This window comes from Mastigoproctus giganteus, chromosome 13 (assembly GCF_048544385.1).
Source record: "Mastigoproctus giganteus isolate SK-2022 chromosome 13, ASM4854438v1, whole genome shotgun sequence".
Taxonomy (NCBI): Eukaryota; Metazoa; Arthropoda; class Arachnida; order Uropygi; family Thelyphonidae; genus Mastigoproctus; species Mastigoproctus giganteus.
Genome location: NC_143587.1, coordinates 50,256,569 through 50,281,818, shown reverse-complemented (window position 1 = coordinate 50,281,818; position 25,250 = coordinate 50,256,569). Strand labels below are relative to the sequence as shown.

The window sequence follows — 25,250 nt, the reverse complement described above, 5'->3', positions numbered from 1 at the left end:
TCCCGGACCGTTGGATTGGGCGTGGTGGGATGTCATGGCCCCTCGTTCACTTGACATGACTCCCATAGATTTCTTCTTAGGGGGTTTTGTGAAAGACTTGGTTTATTCCACCAAGGTGTCTAACATCGGCACTTTATGTATAATGTAAGCAATTTCCACTATCAGTGCAGATATGTCTGAGCGAACCTGGTCTGAAATCAAGTATCGTTTGGATTTCTTTGGACATGCGCTCCTTTGGTGCAACTTCATTGCACCAAAGGAGAGCATGTCCAAATTGATCGGGCGCATAGATTTTGGGACCGCAAGTGGCTCGAGAGCCTACGAATTAGTTCTATTGGGAATAATATAAATAGAGACAGGGGTACACGCATTCATCCCCTCTTTGAGGCGGTAATCCTTGGAGGGATGAACGTTTTCGCCTGGAACACTCCCGAGCTGCTTCCGGTTCCAACATGTACCGGGAACAGTACACGTTTACGTAAGATGCACCGTGAACCTGCTGGTATTTAATGAGGCACCGCAGAATAGAAGTGCACTGTTGAGGAAGAAGGTAGAAGCCTTTGAAAGCTTCAGTTATTTTAGCGCTTTTAATCTAGTATATTTTATTGCATTTTAATTCAGTATTTTATTATCATTTTATTTGTACATTCACTGTAAACTACATTTGTTTTATTTTATCTTAATTCAGTATTTTATTTGTATAATCACATTTATTTTGTTTGATCTACTGTAAATTTATTGTAAATTTAAATATAAAGCTTTTTAAGATTTTGGTTTTCGTTTGTACTTCAATGGTTGGTGAGAAACGCTAAAAATCATAGTATGAATATACCCAACCCCAGAGGCCTATTTGAAGAAAAAATACTAGTTTAGAATTTATCATACAGTATGAAAATGTCACGTGAAATAGAAACTTGAATGATTAGAAGAATAGTCTTTTAGTCGAGAGACATCATTATCGACCTTCTGTTAGTCACTGTCAACCTCATTCTGACGATACGATTTGTTTGTCCGTAAGCTTATTCAATAATTTTGTCCTTTGACATTATGAAAGATCGAGTTTATAATTCGTTCTAAGGAAAAACTGCAATTTTTTTTTGGAGAAATAGAATTATTCGAATGATTGATGCCATCACGCAGGTATGTAATTTGAGAGTTATGTCTGATGCTTCAGAATCGCCAAAGAAATATTAAATATATATTAATAGAATCAATAGTTCCATGCTGAAGCATCCCTAGATTTGAAATGTGAACATTTTTCATGGAATAATAAGTATAAGTATTATTATTCCATGAAATTGGTCCTTGAGGCTGTCACAGACATTCTCTCAGATATGCCAGACAAGCTGTACTTGCTGCATGGGCGTCTAAAACGCTGATGGAACTGATATTCGAGTGATACTCAAGTCAAGTGGACCCAATTTCGGCGAAGTCCGGACGATCTGTGACAGCCAAATCCTCTGCTTGCACCTTCACGATGGTGGGACTGTTAGTAATCCTGGGTATAACCTCCATGCACAAGTACATAGTGGGTGACCACCCAGGTGTGAACCAACGTAAGCAGGGGTCGAGGTGTGGCGCCCGCACCATGCAGGAATGCCGCCCCCTCTATGTTACAAGGGAATACTAGGTGGTAGATGACTCTCATCAATCGGTGCAATACCACAACTTTGCTTATTGGAGGCTTGAAGTGGTGGAACCCATGTTTAGTCTCTAGAGCTAAGTTCCGGTCAACCCTTCCCTATCTCTTCCATCATGCAGTAAGATTTATGACTTTTGAGGTTATGATGAACATCGTGGGGAGATCCAATATTCCTTACATTTCGAGGGTACAGCTCTAAAACGGTGTTCGCCGCTAGTTAGTACACCGAACCGAACCTATTGGTAACTCTATAGGAGGCTTCCGGATCAGATAGTGTATAATCTTGCTACCTCTACTCTGCCAGATAGTGATTGGAGGGAGTCCGAGTAGTGTGTATGCGGGGAGCATTGTCGAGGCCACTTTATGTCAAGGATCTGGCTATATTCTTACCATGTGTACACCATATCCAAAAATTTCATTACTTCATACAGTATGTCCCACCCACTTTTTCTTACTATTGAATACACCATGAATTGTCAAACTAATAGAGCAAGCTTATCTGCGAAAAGATCTAAACCTCCCAAACACTTCCTAATTCATTTCACAAATATACGTGGTCTCAATTCTAATCTCAACGATGTCCATTTCCACTTGCAGTCTGCCAAACCCCATATACTTTTTCTGACAGAATCTCAGTTATCGGTTGATTCAACTACTGCTCATCTCAGATGCCAAAATTATTCGCTGTATGATTCCTTTCGCCTCAAAGGTGGGACTTGTGCATATGTCCGTTCCGATATTCCCTGTCAGAGACTTGGCAATTAAATCTGTTGTCTTAGCAATACCGTTCTCCCAACTCCACTAATCACTTGGAGCTCTTTGGATTCCTCTCTTTGCAACTTGACTTTCTCCTGTCCAACTTTCCTAACAGTGAGCTAATTTTCCTTGGTGATTTTAATGTTCACAACTCCAGCTGGTTTCCATTTTCTAGTCACACCGACCCAGCTGGTCGAGATGCTGAGGCTTTTGCAATTACTAATGACCTTGCACAGATTGTTCATTTACCTACAAGAATACCGGACAATTCTAACCATACAGCCAACACGCTTGATCTTTTTCTCACAAACAACCCTTCTAAGTACACGGTCGAAGTGAGAGGTCCTTTAGGCACTTCAGATCAAAACTTAGTGATTGTCTCTTCTCCAGTGGAGCCTCTATCTCGTGGCTATTCCCAACCTCGTGTTGTTTGGCATTACAAGAATGCAAAATGGGATGACTTGCGAGATTTTTTTTTCTTCTCTTCCTTGGTCGGATTACTGTTTCAAAACTTCTGATGTCAATGTCTGCTCAGATCGTGTCAGGGAAATTATTCTTGCAGGAATGGAATCCTTTACCCCACACTCCACTTTAAAATCCCATCCTTTATCTAAACCTTGGTTTTCCCATAAATGTGCTAAGGCTTTTCAAGAGAAGAATGTTGCATATTGTAATTGGCTGGTTTCTAATTCTTCAGTTTAATTTTCTTCCTACACCATAGCTTGCAACAATTGTAAAGCAGTTATTAATCAGTCCAAACTAGAGTTTGAACAGGCTAAGAGTAGAAAACTTGCTTCTTGCCCTAATGGTAGCCGAGCATTCTGGTCTCTTGCCAATGCTATTGGAGGCAACTTTTGCCCATCTCTGCTCCCACCTGTGTCCAAACTAGATGGTTCTGTTGTTACTTCAGCCAAGGATAAAGCTGACCTGCTAGCATCCCATTTTTCTTCCAACTGATGTATTAATGATCTTGGTAAAACACCTCCCACCATTGCCAACACGCTCCATTCAATGCCTCCTGTGGTCTTCCGTCAAAAGGATGTCAGAAGGATTTTGACGAATCTTGATACTAAGAAACTCCAGGTCCCGATGGTATTTCTTCACTTGTTCTTAAAACCTGTGCTTCTGAACCTACTCCTACTATTCGTTGCCGCCTTTTTTCACTTTCTTATTCCAAAGGTGTTTTTCCTTCTGCTTGGAAATTTGCTCATATCCAGCCAGTTCCTAAAAAGGGTGACAAATCCCTCCCATCCAATTATTGTCCCATTGCAATTACTTCTACTCTTTCTAAAGTAATGGAGAAATTAATTAACCGCCAACTTTTAAACTACCTAGAAACCTTCCGTCTGATCAACGATCGCCAGTATGGATTCCGTCAGTGTCGATCCACTGGTGATATTGTGGCTTTGTTACCCATTTATGGACTAATTCAATGGAAAGGTTCGGTGAAACACAAGTAGTTGCTCTTGACATCTCAAAGGCTTTCGATCGTGTTTGGCATAAAGGTCTTGTAAACAAGCTTCCATCTTATGGTTTGCCAACTGTTTTTTGTAATTGGTTATCCAGTTTTCTCTCTGATCGCTCACTATGTGTGATGGTAAATGGCTCTCTGTCTTCTAACTTCTCCACTAATGCCGATGTCCTCCAAGGTTCAGTTCTTTCCCCCAATCTTTTCCTCTTGTATATTAATGACATTCTTCCATTGACTGGAAATCCTATCCATAGTTTTGCTGATGATAGCACATTGCATTCCACTTTTCATTTTGAGAAACCTTGTCCTGCTGAATCAGCTTCAACTTCTCGAAAATCTGCTACCAATTCCTTAAATGCCGATCTTCAGATAATTCTCCAGTGGGGCAAAGACAACTTAGTTGATTTCAACCCTTCTAAAACTCAGTCTTGTCTTATATCTCGCAAAAAGGATTCTTCTGCTCCTATGCTTATCTTTAGTGACACTCCTATTACTAGGCAAAATGATATATCTCTTTTGGGGATTACCCTGACTTCTAATCTCTCTTGGCACAAGCACATTACAAATATTGCTTCCTCTGCATCTAAAAAACTTGGTTTTCTCTTTCGCTCTCGGCGTTACTTTCCTTCCAAACATCTGCTCACTCTGTATACATCGCAAATCCGCCCAACCATAGAATATTGTTCCCACATCTGGTGTGGTGCCCCCAAAACCTTTCTCAGGCTTCTTGACTTCATTGAGAAGAGGGCAGTTAGGTTAATTAATAATTCATATCTGACAGAGTCTCTCCACTCGCTGTCTCATAGACGTACTGTTTCTGCTGCATGCCTCTTCTACAGATACTTCCATGGGCACTGTTCTTCTGAATTGGCTTCTATAATTCCTGCTCTCTCTTTCAAAACAGTCCGAACACGTGCAGCTACCAGCCAACATCCATTTACTGTCCAACTTCAAACTCACAGAACCAACTTTTCATCTTCTCGTTTATTCATTTAACTGCCGTTTTCTGGAACAACCTTCCTTCATACGTATTTCCTGAAAATTACAGTCTACAGAAGTTCAAGTCCAATGTCAACAAATATCTCCTTTCGTCTTCTCAACCTCCAACCCAAGCACGGTACTAAGTACTATAGGTTCTAATACCTCTCGTGTTTGGGGTTTACATTAAAAAAAAAAAAAAAATTATGAGTGTATAGATCTGTAGCTATATTGGGAATGTACACTATATGAAACACTTGATGAAAAAGCCGGTTTCTGGGGGGAGGAACTGTTTGGCCCTAGAATTCGTGATACCAAACTTATCTTTACAAGTCTGAAAAATACCATTCCCCTCCTTATATTTAATACATCGTTCGAGTAAACGTTCCCAACACTGATCCTCTTGAGAATAACGAGCACGTGATAATATCTCTCCTTCTGTAAGATGCCACAAAACCCTGCGGTCAAACGCCATACTATAAAAAACAGGCCGAAACCATCCGACTTCCACCATCACTGACTTTTTTTAAAAACATTTTCCGAATTGGTTCAACACCCAAATTCTTCCGCCTGATGAAAACAGTATTTAAAGATGCGTCGTTTAAGAATGTATCCTTTTTTTCCACTGTACGACAGACCATTTTCTACATGACCATCAATCTTTATGCATTCGCTTCCATGACGTAAGGTTTGTGTGGGACACGAGACAGCTCATCAGTGGAGTCTCTATTGATGTAACGGTCTGATAACTGCTTCTTTATATTTCAGGACCTTTTGGGCAAATATCTGGCAACTTTAGCGAAATATCTCCGTACAACACGACTAACTATTTTGAGATCTCTTGCTGTGAAGATGCGTGGTCTCCCATGTCGATGTTGAACTGATCTCTGGAATGGCTTTAGGCATTCTGAAATCTGTCATACAAATTCTTGCCCCTTGGCGGCCCATTGCTTATCTTGTGAGTTAGTTTCCTCGTTGCCTGGCTATTGTAAATTATACCTCTACCTTCATTTGTACATCTGTATTACCGTACTTCGATAACAGATATACAAATGTAAATATATAAGTACATAAAATATAGCTGTATAAGTATGGTAATACGGATGTACAAAGAAGCAACTGCAGTCTATTTTACATTTAATGTTTCATTTCGTTAAAAATTACATTATAGGTAATGTCTAAAATCAAAACTAAAATTTTCTCTTATGCTTCTGAATAATTGTGGCAACATTGCTACTACTTTTACCCAGGTTCCTTTAATGTAATTGTATGACAAGAAAAACCTAGGTTCAATCAGGGGAATCTTCTTTTGGTAGACTACTCAAAGGAGTCTGAAGTGTTCATTACTGAAAGATATGTAGATTTTTTTTTTGAGCAACTTAGGCCATATTGCGCCATATCGAATGTCTGTAAATTGTGCTTGCTATGTGGTCGATTTGCTGAACGAAAAACCCCAGTTTCTGGTATAAAAAAACACCCCATACTACCCTTGCCTGAGACCGACTAATTCAGCCACGTGTGAAAAAGGCCCTTAAATATTCTTCGCTTCATTATGGGATTCGAATTCAGGTTTTTTTCCACCCGGTGTGGGAAGGACGGCGATTCTACCAACTGTGCTATCCACGAGGGCTCATTGCTGAGGTGATGTGGAGGACAGGATGACGTATGTGCGTGTGTTTCTTTTTCACTTTGATCTTCGTTTTACTGATGCAAGGTATTTTTCTGTCATGGAACTAAACACTGTCGAAGAGGCCATAGAGGCTATTAATAGGTTATTTTTCCGGCTGACCCATTCGCATAAAAGCAGCAGTATTTGTTATATACAGTATCTCAGTTGTGTTTCAAGAAGAGTTATTACTTTTAGGTCATCACAGGCACTCCGCTTGTGTCTATCACAATCAATGTTTCTGAAGAGTAAATGGATATGCTCATACAGTTTCCCAATAGGAAAAAATGTATGAGATCGGAACAGATGGATAAATATTATATTACCAATATGCAGCAGGACCACTGTTAAACTTATCTTTTATAAATCGATTAATCTGTTTATCTGGATTGTGTTCTTGACCAAGAAACTCCATTAGTCTGTTTACATCATTGCAAAATACAAGATTAGTACTCTTAGATAAAAAAAAATGGATGAAAATCATTCTAGTTTTTGCGAAACGAAGCAATCTTAGCGTATTTTTGGCGAAGACTGCCTGAAAGAGTTTCAGGTGGGAAACTTTTTTTTAAAGATTCAGGTCTCTAACGAGGTCATTCAGTTTTTGTGTGAAGTTAATCGCTGTTCCATGGTCAAATGTTTGGATTCATAGGTTCTTGGAAAAACCAGCAGTTTGTTATCAGGGTCACTTTATGGGCAGATTCTCACCATGAGGTACAAGTCTCATAGCGGACACTAAAATTTTATATTGCATATTTCGACTTTGAAGAAAATCCAGATATCTTTATTACAGAAGTAAAATGATCTTAACCATCTTCTCAAGAACAAGGCCTAAGCATGTGTATGGGATCCACCGTACTTCGCGTCAAAAATTATAACTTATAAGCTTCCTTAATCTCTAGAAAAAAAGTTTGTTGTCAAGGTTTTAAATGGTTGAATATACGGTGTTAAAAATAACCATCAAATTTGTTAGCGCATTTACGAAATAGACGTTCACTCGTCTCCTGGAGTTTGAAACATCTAGATCCTACCATCGACAATAGGTAGAAGTTAAGTCCTTCCAGTGCAGGGTTCTTGAAGTAATGTTCAAGTAAAGTGTAAAGTGTGTTTAGAGTCAAATGGCACCAGGGGTTTCTACCATCTCCGAGTGGTTAACATTTTCTTGTGATACAGAATACTGTAAAGGCCAAAGATTTAAAAGTATGTATATGGGTATTAGGTATGTTCGGGGTCTGACGGCACCTGGGATTTCTCCCATCTCCGCGTATGTTCTCTGTATCGGACAAGCCAGAGATTTAAAAGTGTGTGGGATATGTACTGTGTAGTTTGTTGTGCCCATTGTTCGTCCGGCCTGTTAGCCGCCGGGCCCCTAGTGAGACCCGACGTTACCAATACCTGCCACAGGGAGGCCGGCCGGGTGTTACCAATATTTGTACTCTGGCTGGTCTTGCCACTTACTTTCCTGGGATTTTAGTGGCTAGGACCAAAAAAAAAAAAAAAAAATCGAGGTTGATATTAATGATACTTTACAAGTTAGTATTAATATTGCGCGACGTGGGGCTGTGCGGTGAAAGTGAGTTTTAAAAACCAAATAGGTTCGGGCAAGAATTTTGATGTTCTCTTTTGATTTTGACATGTAGGGCTAAACGCTGTGCAAGACAAAAGTTTGGGGGGAGGATGAAGACTGGGGGGGAAGAAATTGTAAATAAGGGGCCGACAGAGTAGATGGCCCCTGCAGGTAGTGAGGCATGCCCGTGCCCCACCAGAGTGAAAAAATTTGGGAGGCAAGGAGAGGCAAGCCTCTCCTCCCCAGAAGTTTGGAAAGAAAGATCCGCTCAAGAGAGTGCGGATTTGGGTCGCCAATAGGCTGTTCCGGCGGGAGAGTGCCACGTATGTCGTCTCCATCAGTTTGCAGGCCCTAAAAAATTGGCCGTTGAGTCTCATCTAGGTGGGACACTAATAGGGGGTTAAATCTGGATGTCATCCTTCCAGACTGCATGTGGTCTGGGGCTTATTTTCTGGTCATTATCTTGGGGTCATAATCAAGTCTACTGGCTGTCATTATGGGGTTTTATCCCTTCCGTGATGTTTGCTAGTCCTTACACTACCTTTTGTCATTATGTAGTGGGTCTATGCTGCAAGGTCTTGGGGCAGTGTCCCTTTGTTCTGATGTCACGACTATTTAAAGGTGTTTTTTCGCTTCTATTGGCGGTAATCATGACTCTTGTAGTTCGACAATCTATTGTCACTTGTCTTTTCCTAGTGCATTTTGTAGTCAGTCCAAGGTCTGTATAGTCGGTTCCTCTGTGTCGTCTCGCTGCTATTTGCAGTTTTGTTTTGTCTCATTCCGTTAAGGTCTTCTGTATATGGCGGCTAGTGTTTGGCGCCTGCTAAATAATCCCTGGGCAAAATCAGTTAAGGCTAAATATTCTTCTTGTGTATCTAGTAGATGTGACTCGAGATCCCTCGGTAAATAGTGAACTCTAGTTATTAGTCTGCATCTAAGGTCTTCGTATTGGACACACTCAAACATAATGTGCACCCAGCTTTCTTGTTCCCCGCAAGTACAACGCGGATCCTCCACTATTCCCAATGCTGTAAGCTTTGCATTGAAAGCCCCATGACCCGTAAGGAGGTAGGTCGTGTAAAGTCCGGGTTGCAGCCAGGTTGGAAGAATGGTTTACGTGTAGTGTTGTGTACCGTTGTTCCTCTGGCCGTTTAGCCGCCAGACCCCTGCTGAGGCCCGACGTTGCTCGCACTTCGCCCCGTGGAGGCAGACCAGGTACACCAGTTAAGATAGTCACTCTGGCAGGTCCTGCCCCATAATTTTCTGAGATTTCAATGGCTAGGACAAAAAAAAAAAAAAAAAAGGCACACGCACGTGGAGCGATCGCGGCAGGGATAGCGCTAGAATTTGAGGGGCCAAAAGTTTTGTGAGCGAAGCAATTTGGGTGTAGTTAAATTTGGACGTGTAGGGCGTTTGCTAGCATACAGATAGAGTTGGGGGAGACTGAAGACTGGGAAGAAAATAGAGAAGGCGACCCCCAGAGAGTCAGTGAGGCAGGCCCATGCCTCACCAGGCAAAAGGAGGGGGACGGCTGGGGGGAGGAGACGGGCCTCGTCTCCTCTCCCCTGCCAAGTGAAGGGGAGTTGAAAGGGGGAACCAGGCAAGAGAGTGTGGTTCAGATCTTCAGATCGCTAATGGTGTTGGGCAGCTTAGCTGCACTGTCATTCATGGTCCTGTCCGGTATTTTGTCATGCTTAAGACGCAGGTCTCTGCTTGGGATGTTGTCTTCTAGTCCAGTTCTTGTTCTTGATGTAGGTATCTTCTTTTTAGTTTATTTTATAGTAATTCGTGAATGTGGTCACGTGCGATGTCTTCGGTCCTGCGCATTGCGCTTGTTTCATGATTTTTGCAGGCTGACGTCGTTCATTCGTTGTTGGCTAGGTGTCCGGTCGATCCGTGATGTAGTTGCATTAGGTTGGGTTTTACGTTGGTTGTTGCTGTTGTTGTCGGTGGGATAATATAGCGTCTCACAAAGAGATTTTGGGCAAATTTTGAGAAAGCTGTGTGTAATGTTCAAGTATTTAAATGGCTACTGATATTTTCATCATTTTAAATATCCGATACTTGATTCTCTGCCCTTGTGGGTAGCACAGTTGGTAGATTAGCCATCCTTTCCACACCGGGTGGAAAAGACCTGAGTTCCAGTCTCGTCGATGACGTGAGGAATTCTTATGGGCCTTTTTCACAACGTGGCTGAGTTAGTCGATCTCGGGCGAAGGTAGGTTTTTCGTCCAGAAAAACAGAAAATCGACAACAGAACACAGACTTTTTACAGACAATATACATGGAACAATATGACCTTAGTTGCTGATGCTCCTAAACCCCAACTACAACAACTTGATTTGTTTTCATTTTATCTGGTGCTGCCATGTACTGATTAATTCTAAAATAAAATTCGATTCTGGAGGTAGCTTGGCAAGACTTAATCCTATTGATGTAGTGACACGCTGTTGGCGGGTACATGATAAATAACCAGGTAAAAAACTTCTGCAACTTTTCTCACTTTCTTGCTGCCAGAGTTGCAGAGACTGTAAATCAAAGTTGACAGAGAGCAAATCTTGTAAAAAGCGACTGTCTCCCGAGGCAGTTCGATGTCGAGAAATCACAATTCGTCTCGTAGAAGTTTCTTTTAGCAGCAGGAAGGAGAAAAGAGCATGTCGACTGATGGAAGAGCGAGAATAGGTCTAAATTACAAGAGCAACGCTGTGAGCGCAGCTGTATACTTCGCAATTTCTTTCTTCACTTTATATAATCCCCTAGAGACGCATTCCGCTAGCACCGTATAAACTTTTGATTAATATTTTACATTTATTTTATTTTTTACATCCTAAAAAAACAAATTCAAATTGTTGTGGAAATACACGCACGTGAAAATATAAGAAACTTGGTTTTGTTCCACTTCGTAATGCACTTAACAATATTGTAAGTAAATAATAAAGAAAATATTTTTTACCGAGTCTCTCGGCAAACGTTACCATAGCGACTAATGTATTGTCACACTTTTAATGGTAGAATTGAATATGATCACCAGAGGGAAACGCGCACTGAAAATATTATGGCTTGCTATAAGTAGGTTTTTGCTAGAGGGAAGGGAATGATTATAGTGCGGCAAAGGATCGTTAGTAGTTAAAAGAGGAAAGATAGAAAGTTGTTCCCCGAATACTTACGGACATCTGGCGACACAAAATAGATCGTTCTGCTAGTGTTGCCCAGCCCGTCGTCGGAAACTGCCACTAGGTGGAGCTTGTATTCCGTGCCACGCAGCAAATGTTCTACCCTTACAGAACGCACCTCCGGTGGGATGTCATGGACCACGCGGTATCTAAACAAAAAAGGTAACGCTTTGTCAAGAAAAATACAAAAAAACAGTTTTTATTATAAAAATGACAGCAGAAAATCCTACAAGGATTACACCGCTCTCTGTCAATAGAAGAAATTATTTTATAAACACCAGCTGGTACCAGGAATTTTTTGTGTAATTTTAGTATTTCTTTTTACCTGTTTACGTCATCTTACTATCTTCTACCCATCTGCAAAGTACTGCATATGGGTAAAAGTAACCCCGGAGAAACGTACCAACTGTGTGGTACTACACTTAGGTGGTAGAAAGTGAAAAAGACCTGGGAGTAATTGTGCAGTCAGATATGAAGTTTTCTGGGCAATGCAGACAGGCTGCCAGAGCAGGTCATGGGGTATTGTCAATGATATACAGGAATTTTGCTAGCAGGGATAACGAGGTGATTATTCCCTTGTATAAGGCAATGGTCAGACCACGCCTTGAGTACTGCATACAGATCTGGAGGCCTCCTTTTAGGAAGGATCTAGAGTTGCTTGAGCGAGTACAGAGAAGGGCAACAAGATTGGTGAGGGGAACGAAGGGGGTCCTCTTACCAAGAAAGACTTAAGTTCTGCAAATTGCAGTGTCTGGGGACTAGGCACCTGCGAGGTTATCTGATTGAGGTGTATAGGGCGTTGAATGGGTTGAGCGTGCTCAATGCCGATGGGATTCTTCCGCTTGTTCAGATTACGAACCGGCGGGGGCATAAATTCAAATTGAAGAAAGACAGTTGTAGAACAGATGTGCGAAAATTTTCCTTTAGCCAGCGGGTGGTTAATTGCTAGAACAAGCTTCCATCTGTCGTTGTAGTTGATAGCTTAAATAAATTCAAGGAGGAACTGGACAAACATTTAGAGGGAATGGTTGTGTGAAATTGTAGAGGCATGGGATGCAAGAAAGTGGTGCTTGAAAAAATAGTAGTAAAGGAGGTGATTATTCCCTCTATGCTGCATGTATTAAACTACATAATTACTACATGTACGTATTGCTTCGCAGGAAACCAAAGAAGAAAAAAGATGTTACAAAAAAAAAAAATAAATAAAAAATAAATACTGAACTACTGATGGAGATCAAAAGTAAAATGAATAATCAATCCTTTTCTTGGCTGTTACCTGACCGGAAGCTAACCTTTAATATTTAAAAAGAAGGACAAAAAACAAAAACAGCCTTACTAGATTAGACTTTTACTATAGTGGTGCTTGAAAAAGTAGTAGTAGTAGAGGCATGTGATGCAAGAAAGTCTAATCTAGTTATCTAGTAAGTCTGTTTTTTTTTTTTTTTGTCTTTATTTTTAAATATTAAAGGTTAGCTTCCGGTCAGGTAACAGCCAATTCTTGAACGTCAGTTACCCTGAACGGTTGTTTCGAAACGTTGCTGGTTAATGAATGAACTGAGAAGTTTGATTTCAAGTCCACGTGCGAAGAAGAAAAGTTTCTCGAAATTGATTATTTATTTATTTATTTTACTTTTGATCTCCATCAGTGGTTCAGTATTTATTTATTTATTTTTTTTTGTAACATCTTTTTTCTTCTTTAGTTTCCTGCGAAGCAATACGTACACAGCGTACAAACAACCACGCTTAGCTCAGAACCACATATTCAGTACGTGTAGAAAACAGCCCTTCCATTGCTATATGCTTAGTTAGCTCGCAGCTCCTAAGAACTGCACGGATTCATTCTCATCATCTCTTTCGAAGAAACAGAAGACCACCGTAATTCTTATGGGCACCAAATGGGTCGTATTTCTGCTTCGCACACTGAACGAAGCGCGTTGTGCCAATAATAAATGACAGTGCTTTGATTGAAACAAAGTGGCCTTGGAAAGCCACACCGGAGGAGAACAATTTGGGTCTTCGTTGCTTTCTTCGGGTTGCTAATCGATTTCGAGAAACTTTCTTCTTCGCACGTGGACTTGAAATCAAACTTCTCAGTTCATTCATTAACCAGCAACGTTTCGAAACAACCGTTCAGGGTAACTGACGTTCAAGAATTCTCTGTAGAGTTTTTTTTCTTTTTTTTCTTTCCCACGAGCATTGGAGTTGGGTGGAGGAGGGGGATCGCTGTTAACAAAACTTTTAAAATCCTTCCAGCGACGCAGAAATGCTCTATGGCTGCACACCAACAACAAGATCCGCGAACCTATTCTTTTCGGGAAGCGTTACCAGATGACTTATCACATCTCCGTAAGGACTCCGTCATTTAGGCGAATGTTCCACGTGGAGGCTTGTATTTACTGAAGAGTGAGCAGTTTATTTCCTCTTTCTGGCATCGGTCCAGAAGTCGCATGACTTATGGTTAGTCCCTGTGTCAGTTTGGTGGTTGGCGAGCTGCCAGAATCCAACCTCGAAGTGTGCATTCAGCTCAAATTGTGTTTTAAAAGAGTAGTTATCGGCACCTCTCTCCTCCTGAGGGTACTACAGGCGCACTCTGCGTTCTACTAACCCTTGTTCACACAATACAGTTGAATATTCTTTTCTCCACCCGACGCCATACCTCCTCAACTTCTTATACGTGCCTTAAGAGGACTATCGGGAGACTTTTGTATCTCCTGCCCATTCTATTAATAAGAGAGATGAACAATAATCTGTACTTTAATGTCGTATTTTATTCGTGGCATACAAAATTCCGAAATTTCTTTTTAACGATTGTATTTCAACTATCGATTTCTGTTGAACACTGTAATGGCTTAATCGTACTCACCAGGAAATCTCTTGCGCACGTATTCCTTTAAAAGAGATTTGCTTTGAAATATGCGTTCCTATTTATAAAACAAAATATGAATTGTGTTTTAATTATTATTTATTTCTTGATTAAATATTTACAATGTTAACATTCCTTAACAAGACGTTCACCTGAAAAAAAAAAAAAAAAGAAAACAGAGACATATAACTATTAGACAATGGTTTTCACATATCAAGAAAATTTTTTTGTATGTGTACGCTATTTTACAACTTTTTATTTTTGTTTTATTTTGCACCTTGTGCATTTAGATATGCATCTCTTATGAATTCATTTCTGTTACGCGTGATGTTAGTAAGTAAAGAATGATACAAGCTCTTGTAATTGGATCATCACCAGAACTAAAAATTCAGTTCTAAATTTTGGGTAAATAAAATACCAAGAGTACAGATATCACTAATGAATTTCAAGGATTAGTTTTGCCTTTAACTGAGAAGAAATCTGAATGAAAAAAATTTCTCTGGAAAGAAATTGGTATTAGCGGTATAGTAAATCTAATCCCAACGATGTCCATTTCCACTTGCAGTCTACCAAATCCCATGTACTTTTTCTGACAGAATCTCAGTTATCGGTTGATTCAACTACTGCTCATCTCAGTTGCTCAAATTATTCGCTGTATGATTCCTTTCGCCTCAAAGGTGGTACTGGTGCATATGTCCGTTCCGATATTCCTTGTCAGAGAGTTGGTAATTTGGAATCTCCTCTTTTCGATCTTCTCTGGCTTAAAATCTCTCTACCTCATTGTGTCAAATTCATCTGTTGTCTCTACCGTTCTCCCAACTCCACTAATCACTTGGAGCTCTTCGCAACTTGACTTTCTCCAGTCCAACTTTCCTAACAGTGAGATAATTTTCCTTGGTGATTTTAATGTTCACAACTCCATCTGGCTTCCGTTTTCTAGACACACCGACCCAGCTGGTCGAGATGCTGAGGCTTTTGCAATTAGTAATGACCTTGCATAGATTGTTCATTTACCTACAAGAATACCGACAATCCTAATCATACAGCCAATACGTTTGATTTTTTTTCTCACAAACAACTCTTCTAAGTACACGGTCGAAGTGAGAGGTCCTTTAGGCACCTCAGATCACAACTTGGTGATTGTCTCTTCTCCAGTGGAGCCTTTATCTCATGGCTATTCTCAACCTCGTATTGTTTGGCATTACAAGAATGCAAAATGGAATGACCTACTAGATTTCTTTTCTACTTTTCTTGGTTGGATTACTGTTTCAAAACTTCTGATGTCAACGTTTGCTCAGATCGTGTCAGTGAAATTATTCTTGCAGGAATGGAATCCTTTGTCCCACACTCCACTTTAAAATTCAGTCCTTTATCTAAACCTTGGTTTTCCAATAAATGTGCCAAGGCTGTTCAAGAGAAGAATGTTGCATATCGTAATTGGCTTGTTTTTAATTCTTCAATTTCATTTTCTTCCTACACCAAAGCTCGCAACAATTGTAAAACAGTTATCAATCAGTCCAAACTAGAGTTTGAATAGGCAAGAGTAGAAAACTTGCTTCTTGCCCTAATGGTAGTCGAGCATTCTGGTCTCTTGCCAAAGTTATTTTGCCCATCTTTTGCCCGCAACTTTTGCCCATCTCTGCTCTCACCTCTGTCCAAACCAGACGGTTCTGTTGTCACTTCAGCCAAGGATAAAGTTGACCTGCTAGCATTCCATTTTTCTTCCAACTCATGTATTAATGATCTTGATAAAACACCTCCCACCATTCCCAACACACACTCCATTCATTGGCTCCTGTTGTCTTCCGTCAAAAGGATATCAGAAGGATTTTGACGAATCTTGATGCTAAGAAAGCTCCAGGTCCTGATGGTATTTCTCCACTTGTTCTCAAAACCTGTGCTCCTGAACTTACTCCTGTTCTTTGCCGCCTTTTTTCACTTTCTTATTCCAAAGGTGTTTTTCCTTCTGCTTGGAAATTTGCTCATATCCAACCAGTTCCTAAAAAGGGTGACAAATCCTTCTCATCCAATTATCGTCCCATTGCGATTACTTCTACTCTTTCTAAAGTAATGATGAAATCAATTAACCGCCTACTCTTAAACTATCTAGAAACCTTCCGTCTGATCAACGATTGCTACTATGGATTCCGTCAGTGTCGATCCACTGGTGATATTCTGGCTTATGTTACCCATTTATGGACTAATTCAATGGAAACGTTTGGTGAAAGACAAGCAGTTGCTCTTGACATCGCAAAGGCTTTTGATCGTGTTTGGCATAAAGGTCTTCTAAACAAGCTTCCATCTTATGGTTTGCCAACTATTTTTTGTAATTGGTTATCCAGTTTTCTTTGTGATCGTTCACTGAGGGTGATGGTAGATGGCTCTCTGTCTTCTAACTTCTCCACTAATGCTGGAGTCACCCGATGGTAGCACATTGCATTCCACTTTCCATTTTTAAAAACCTTGCCCTGCTCAATCAGCTTCAACTTCTCGAAAATCTGCTACTAGTTCCTTAAATGCCGATCTCCATGTAATTCTCCAGTGGGGTAAAGACAGCTTAGTTGATTTCAATCCTTCTAAAACTCAGCTTGTCTTATATCTCGCAAAAAGGATTCTTGTGATCCTATGCTTAACTTTGGTGACACTCCGATTTTTAAGCAAAATGATATATCTCTTTTGGAGATTACCGTGACTTCTAATCTCTCTTGGCACAAGCACATTACAAATATTGCTTCTTCTGCATCTAAAAAAACTTGGTTTTCTCTTTCGCTCTCGGCGTTACTTTTCTTCCAAACAGTTGTTCACTTTGTACAAATCGCAAATCCGCCCTACCATGGAATATTGTTCCCATATATGGGGTGATGCCCCCAAAACCTCTCTCAAGCTTCTTGATTCCGTTCAGAAGAGGGAAGTTAGGTTAATTAATGATTCATCTCTAACAGAGTCTCTCCACTCGCTGTCTCATAGTCGTACTGTTTCTGCTGCATGTCTCTTCTACAGATATTTCCATGGGCACTGTTCTTCTGAATTGACTTCTATAATTCCCGCTCTCTCTTTCAAAACAGTCCGAACACGTGCGGCCAACATCCATTTACCGTCCAACTTCAAACTCACAGAACCAACTTTTCATCTTCCTCATTTATTCATTTCATGAAAATTTCCTGAAATGTTTCGTATTTCCTGAAAATTATAGTCTACAGAAGTTCAAGTCCAATGTCAACAAACTTCTTTCGTCTTCTCAACCTTCAACCCAAGCACAATACTAACTATTATAGGTTCTAATACCTGTCGTGTTTGGGGTTTACATAAAAAAAAGTGCAAGGAAGCCCCAGGGTTTTTCTGCATCAGCCAATAAATAAATAAAATAATTAAAATAAAACAAACTACTTCGGAGATTCACTCCTCATGTATAAAACTATGCAGCTGACCTTCGAATTCTCATAAGCTGTTAACTTCAACGATGGCGGCAACTTATACCCGCTGATTAAAAGAGACCTTCCTACAATCCAATCTAATTCAAATAAATTCAAAATTCCTACCCGTATTTTGAATTTATGGCCCTTGTTCTGGAATCCATTACAACCGTGAAAGTTTTCGCCTTCATTCATTTTAATTTCTCTTCTCAGACTATTATACGCCTAAATCAGGTGTCCTCTAACGCAATGTTTCCCGACCTGCGATCCACGAGATTTGACATAAAATAACAATCCCATTAAGAGTGATGGGAGATACAGATAACAACCTAACCTATGGTATATGCTGCATGTATTAAACTACATAATTACTACATGTACATGTATTAATTACGGGTACATATTGTATTCTAAAAATAGCTATTAATATATTTCGATGTGTAGTGTAATATTTTTTGTGGACCGTAGTTTGTGCCTCAAATATAAAAATGATCCGTATCTGAAAACAGGATGAGAAACATTGCTCTAAGGTACCTAGTTAAGAAGCCCTGTAGACCACATATCCGAAGTCTTTCTTTATATGTCCTTCTGGAGATCTTACCAGCAAAAGTGCGTCTCTATACTTGAACACAGTATTCTAAATTCCAAGTGTACAAAAAAAGGTCATATTAGAGCAGCCCGAGAATTACCTCATTTACCCCTGTGTATTTTATGTCTAAATTCTTTGTGTTTTCTTGTAGTTTTGCCTATCTTTCTGAAAGAAGAAGAACTAGGACCACGGCGATTATAACTACTGTGCTATGCTACCGCAAAGACAGTTGCCTTGTCCAGTAGGATCATGACTTCCCTATCACTACAAGCAAATGTTCGATAAAATTATAAGTAGGACACCATGCGCATACCTTGCCACCTGTTCACACTGGAAGGAGAACTTCATGTCTGACCGGTATTGTAACCCCAAAATTCCATTCTTCACCTACTCTTTTAATTCAACCCCGCAAGTGTGTGTTGTTTTGGGGTAGTTGCTATTTCTGAAGCCTAAGTCATCCTGAAGGCGGGCTGGGCTGCTTGGCGCTGTATATTAATACTTTACTAATTTTGACATCACTCACTGTATCCTTTCGTCGACGTCATTTGAGAACATCAGAAACAACAGTGGTCCCAGTACTGATCCTTGGAAAAACCCACTTCATTCGTTAGTTCAGTCATCTAAAGTGTAATGTTTTAATTAAAATCTCTGTCTTCTGCCCTGTAGGCGGTTGAATTTTAAATTCAGTTCCAGCTTATATTAAAACGTCTCGTGGGGTATTGAGTCAAATGCATTGTGCTAAATCCAAATAGAAAACATCGAAATTATTTTCGACATCCAGCTCATAAGTGACTTCGTCAATATAGCTAACCAGAGTAGTTAAATACGATTTTCCCTTTACAAAACCATGTAGTGTTTTAGAATTCCACTTCCATCTAAATGAGTCTATATTGCACCCTTGATCATTCCCTCCAAGATTTTCGCTACCACTTTAGTCAGACTAATGGTCGGTAGTTACCTACTTCACTCTTAGAACTGCTTTATATGTTGACATATGTTGGCACTTCGTTAGCTCGAAGGAATCTTTTCAAAGTCCAACTGATGCCCTCATAACTAATCTTAACGGTTCAATGCAATCCTTTGCTCTCTTCCTCAGTATTTCTGCATATATTCCATTAATTCCAGAAGACTTACTCGCCTTTAGCTAGGAAGCTTTTTTCTAATAAACAGTCTTCTGTAATGTCAAAATTAATAATTTCACGTTTCCTAACTTCACTTGCATAATTTATCCTTGCCACGCGAGTTTTTCTTCTGTAAGTATTGATGAGAATTGTTGTCCTTGTAGGATTTTTAGGTGCCTCAGCAACTTAGGCCATATTGCGCCATATATATTATGTTAAGTGTGTTTTGTATTCGATTTGCTGTTTGACGAAAAATTCCAGTTTCTGGGAGATAAACTATGCTACCCTCGCCTGAGACCGACGTTGTGCAAAAGACCCATAAAAATTCCTCGCGTCATTGACTCAGGTCTTTTCCACCCGGTGTTGGGAAGACCGTGATTATGCCCACTGTGCTACCCACGAGGACTATCGATCAGAAGTACTTCAATTCATCAACTAGTTTATCTTAGATTTTCAGCTCCCATTACGCGAGGGTCTGGTTAGTTCTTTTCTTCATTATAATCCTATACGTGAAAAACTCCTTGTCTCCGTTCTTTTCTCTCTCAGCCAATGATTTCGCGTACTCAATCTTTTCTGTGGTATTATTACAGATTAATTTCTAGTTATTATAGACTTCAGCATTTTTTATAGCCCATGCCGTCTTGTTTTGTTCTATTAAACTGCTAGCTCATAATTCATCCATCTCCGCATCCTCCTCACGCTATATTTTCTTAATGCATTCATGGCTTCTGACTATTGCATTACACGTATTCCAGGATTTCAGTGTATTCGTAACACTTCGTGATCACTCCCTGCTAATGATACCCATACTGTCAGCCTTTTTATGTCATGTGGCTCACGGGTAATGATCAGGTGTAGAATGTTCTTGTCCCTAGTACTTTCCCTAACATGCTGATACAAGTAATAATCATCTGGTTAATTTAAAAATTTTGTTCCCCATGGTGAATTTCTTTCCCACTTACACCAATCGATTAGGGGCAAATATAATCATCTATAATACGACATTCAACCTTGTTCGCCCATTCCACCTGAATGTGGAAGCTCTCGTCATAACTTTCACAATTTTCTAGTATGTAAATTACTCCCACTCTTATTATACTCTTGCATCCAACTAATCCGCGCCACACAGATTCCGTAACAGCATCCACGACTTCTGAAGGTACGTTCTATAGCAGTAGCACCTGTCGGATGGTTTAGAAAACAGAAAGGGAGAAGGATTTACCTTGCTTAAATTCTAATGATTAATGTATCTTTAATTAAACACTGATTTTTCCTACATTCCCTATTTCCTGTTGACATCAAAGATTTTAATCCAGGCATCTCATGGGAAGATGTTGGTCATAACCTGAAGTCTGAGTAATCCAAATGATGTCTACTTCTTCGGTCATGGAAATGTTAAGATTTCTTCGTTTCAAGATTCTCGGCAGCACAATTTTTGGGAAAAATAAATTATGACCTTATGTATCATAAAATAACTTACTGTTTCGTAAAGCAATATGCCAAAAAAAAGTATGGTGGCAGTTTAGATAGAAAAATTATGCATTAGTATATTTAAATACTTAGGACAAACTTTTAAAGGCGAGATGAGGAGAGGGCACTATTCAAAGTTTCAAAATCCGAGTTAATTCGCAATATATCCCGAAACGTATGTGAAAAGACAGAAATACCACAAATCGTGCCGCTCTACAGGAGCGGTACCTTCTGTACAGCGGCACAATGAGATCGATTGGTTTAGAAGACAGAGAGGAAGGATTTACCTTGCATTAACAGGACGGTAGGTAAGCTCGAAGCGTCTGAGGACGGTTGTAGTATTCCCACAGAAAGGCAAATCAAATCTCCAGGCTACTCGGACGGCTGGTGGCGACCAGGATATCAGGACGATTGAGATATTATAAGGAGCAGGAAGCGGCTGGCAAGTGGCTAAAACAGGACCTGAAGACAAGAATAAAATACTTATTACAAAAAAAGAAAAAAAAAACCTGATAGTTACCAATCTATGGATAAGAACAGATGTAGGTGGCTGTTTATAACTGGCATTTAATCACATTTCACATGAGATGTGAAGGAATGATATGAGAATCCTGTCACAATTTAATTAGTTGTTGGGCTTCCTGACAGCCAATTACTTGACTGTAATTAATTGTGGTGAGTGATGGCCGATTATGACTGGGTTAACTGACGGTAGATGTCTTCAGCAACACAGGAGACATCTGCCATCAGTTAACACATACATTTTGAACGTTGAATAGCAAACTGTAGATCAATAACGAATTCTGTTTGCTTTCACCACAGAGGAAAAATGGGTGTGCTCATTTCTCCGCCTTCTTTCTATTAGAAGTTTGCATTTCTCACAGAGGCACTCGTAAAGAGTTCCAATATCTTATAAATTTTATGTCTTATAAATTTTATTGGAATCATTATTTATAAAACATTTAAAATATACTTCAATTTGAAGCCTTGGGCACTTTGGCGCTGACCCAAAGGAACTGAGGTCATGAGGCGTTAGCGATTTGGGTATACAAATAGCGGCGATTATATTATTTCTGAAACCGGAACTTGATCTTCGTTTGAAAAGGATCTCATTTTGCCACATTACTGGGGATTAAAGTTCCAATTTAAATCTGTGAACGAATTAAAAATAAAAGTTGAACAATAGAAATTTGGATACATTTTGAAATAAAATTAAAATAAAAAAAAGAGAAAGAGAAACTTGGCTCCAGCACGTTGCTCATTGATTCCAGTTGACTGCATCTTACTTCTGCTTACTTTTATGAAGTAGTTTGTCGTAATGTTACTTTAAACCCGAGACTATCACTAATTGTACATCTTCATTGGTTTCAGATATTTTCGTGACAGATGTGGTTTCAGTGTTCTAAAGAATCAAGGACGTAGCTGAGCGGTCATGCGCGAGGACATGTGAAATGACGCTTTCGATTGAAGGCATCATTTTCCTTTTATACCTGCTTGTAACCGTAGTCGAGAGAAATTCTCTAGGAGGTTTAAGGTCACTTACTAGCGTCCCTCCTCTCTCATCTCATTTCGTATATCTTTTGCCCACAGAATTCGTGCTACCGACTGTTTACGTAAGATTTCCTTTCTTAGATCAACAGTTTGTTGATGATAAGGAGTGGAATTGTACATTGAATGCTTCGCGAATATCTAGTGACTGATCTTGACCCACCTATAGAAATTCTCTCTACTATAGCTTTCCTGATCCTCTACCTCTTCTCTCATATTATGTATTTTATCCCAAGTTCGCTTATGAAACGCATAATTTGTTACAATTGCAATGCATACCCAGTGTACGTTGGACTTTGTGTGTGTATTTTGCGCATTAAACACTTCATCTTTCACATGTTACTTTCTATAAATATTTAAATCTTTAAGCTTCGTAAAGTATAATTTATCTTAAAAATCTATCAATTTTTGGCAGGGGAAACATTAAAGAAATCCATACGATTGGGCAGGGAGAGTTGGAATGTAGCCAGATTAGCTCACGCAAGGTTGTTGGTTCTCGGCAATTTCATATAAGCCATATCTGGCAATTGTAAGCTTGATTTATGTTTCCTGGTTTAACTTCCGTTACTCTGGGGGTTCATATTAGATAGATGTCGGCCCAGCACGTATTTGGAATATAGAAGAGATGAAACTTTTAGGAACAATTATATGTACACTGGTGGACATAAAATTTGTCTTGAAATGAGGGGTACCAATAGAGAAAATCGAAAAGTAATGTCTTCAATTAAAAAAAAAAAAATAGACGTAGTATTGAAATATAACTTTGAACAATTACACACACACGCACACTGCAGTTTGGAAAATCTCATCAAATATTGCGATAAATGTTTGAATATTCACGGCAAATGAATATATTTCTTGACATGAATATTCATGTCAAGAAATATATTCATTTGCCTTCGTTTAATGTATGGTAAAAGTTTTGCGCGAAGGTGTGCAGACATGAAGATGAGATAAACAAAAGTAATTTAGCCAGAGAAGATTTCTCAACTGCAAGCAACTTTCTTTTTAGATACACGATTCCTATCTTTAACTGAGAAAGTTAGATGTCTTAAAATGTAACAAAAAAAAACTTCTCTCGTATCCCGTTCAAATTATTTATCACATCCGATGGACTCCGAGAGAATGCGAAAGTTGGAGAATGAAGTGGAAAACTTCAATCATTCAGCAGGAATGTGGTGAGAAAACACTTAAGCATCCATCTTCAGATGAATAAATATTTTAGCGAGGTGAGAAACATTTTAAGAGAAATTTTAGGCATTCCTCACTGGGTATGCCAAGAGCGTTCACCAGTAATAAATAACCTGTACAGGAGACGTATGTATATATTATACACTACTCTTGTAGCAGTGTGCGAGAAATTCTCCACAAACTTTTAGGTGAAAGATAGTTTCTGTAGATTTTACGCCCAACAGCCACATATGAATTCATGCAGATATACACGTACCGGAAAATGAACAAATTTCTGTTAAAACTTGGTTCTCTGCTTTTCTCTTTTTATTTTGGCCTGGCTTTGCCTTTCATATTTTATATCAAGCAATTGATCTTTGCATTCTTGGAAGAGCTTCCTTCAAGGATGACAGTGGATAGCATTGCTGCGATTCCGCACTGGATGAAAGAGTTCTAGATTTGATTACAGTCACTGGGCAAAGTTAAGAAATACTTCCTGTTTGGATGGGAAGAATATTTATGGGGTTCATTCACACCATGGCTGTGTTAATCAGTCCCGGGGGAGAGAGAGAGAATTACATTTTATTTCTTCCAGAAGCTCCAATTTTCATCCCTCAAAACTGGAAAACCATAGAACACACGGTTTATAAACAAGATATACTTATGCCCCATGGCCTTAATTTCCTAGCTGCAAATTCTGAACAGCCCAACCAAACCAAAGAGCTACAATATTTCAAAACTCTCCGATATCAGTTTTAAACGTACACCTTCAGGAAACGCGATTTCTTTCCTTAACTCAGAGATTTTCAGTAGTCCTGAAATTCAAATTCTGTACTCTCGTATGCAGCTGTTGTGTGTGAGCGTAAGAAAGGTTATGGATAGGCAGTGAGAAAGCGAAATTCCCTTGGTAGACGGACAATATTGGACTCCGACACCGTGACAGGTTGATCTCTATAGCGACTCTATTCTCCATTGCCAGCGGCGTTATTGGTTTTCTCCAAGTATTCTTCGTTGCCAAACACGATCGGCTGGGCTTTCGAGTGACACATTTTTTAAATCCGTGTTGGCAGGTTTTATTAGAACAAGAGAACTCCTCGATTTTATTGGTCTACAAGATCTGTCCCAAGTACAAACAACGAATAGGAACAGTTTGGAGTTTTAAGATGTTTTTTATACTGCAGGGGAATTTAGAATGTTGTTGGAAGGTCACAAAGGATTTCAAACGACGGTTATCCTCCCTCTGGTGGATTCATAACGAAGTCAGAAGATCGATAAGCCTGCATTTCTTAAGACAAGTTTCTTACGTTACTTCCTTCTCATTTATCAACCCTCCCAATTGATTTGCTTAACTTTCGTCGTTCTCTGGTCTTGTTTACAAGATTCACTGACTACATGCATATCTAATTAGGTATCTACTTTTGTTTTTCCAGCCATGCTCAATTTAATTTCCGTTTTGCGACTACTCTGAATTAATCAAGTTTCTTTTTTGCCTCTTGTGTGAGCACCACTGAAATGCGGTCCTGAACAGTTAATTTATTATTTTTTAATTTTAGCATTAGAATTTCTTTGCAGCTTACCTTGCAGAAAGAGAGACTGTCTTTTTTTTTGTTTGCTAACCGCCATACTGATATGAGCTGGCCTTCAGCTGCATCACGAGCATGTTCTTTGTGTTTGTCACACTCTGTTACTTACAGCTCAGCTTTCTTATCACCTAGCGATAAGGAAACAAGCAAAAAAGGATCAGCTGATGTTTCATGTTTTTCCATTTTTGTCAAGCGTTCGATGTTCAAGCTCCCTCCAAGCATCACGAACGTGTTTTTATTTCT

The 25,250-nt window shown here is 39.5% G+C and overlaps 1 protein-coding gene across 2 annotated transcripts in view; it reads right to left on the bottom strand.

Moving 5' to 3' along the window:
- LOC150076031 (uncharacterized) overlaps nt 1-25,250 on the bottom strand; it is a 403,417-nt gene that overhangs the window by 2,174 nt on the left and 375,993 nt on the right. For both annotated transcript variants that reach the window (XM_090387992.1, XM_090387994.1), the window contains 2 exons: nt 20,994-21,168; nt 11,245-11,399 (listed from right to left, as the gene is read on the bottom strand). In XM_090387992.1, coding sequence (XP_090244118.1) covers nt 11,245-11,399; nt 20,994-21,168 — 330 coding nt within the window. The remainder of the gene's footprint in view (nt 1-11,244; nt 11,400-20,993; nt 21,169-25,250) is intronic.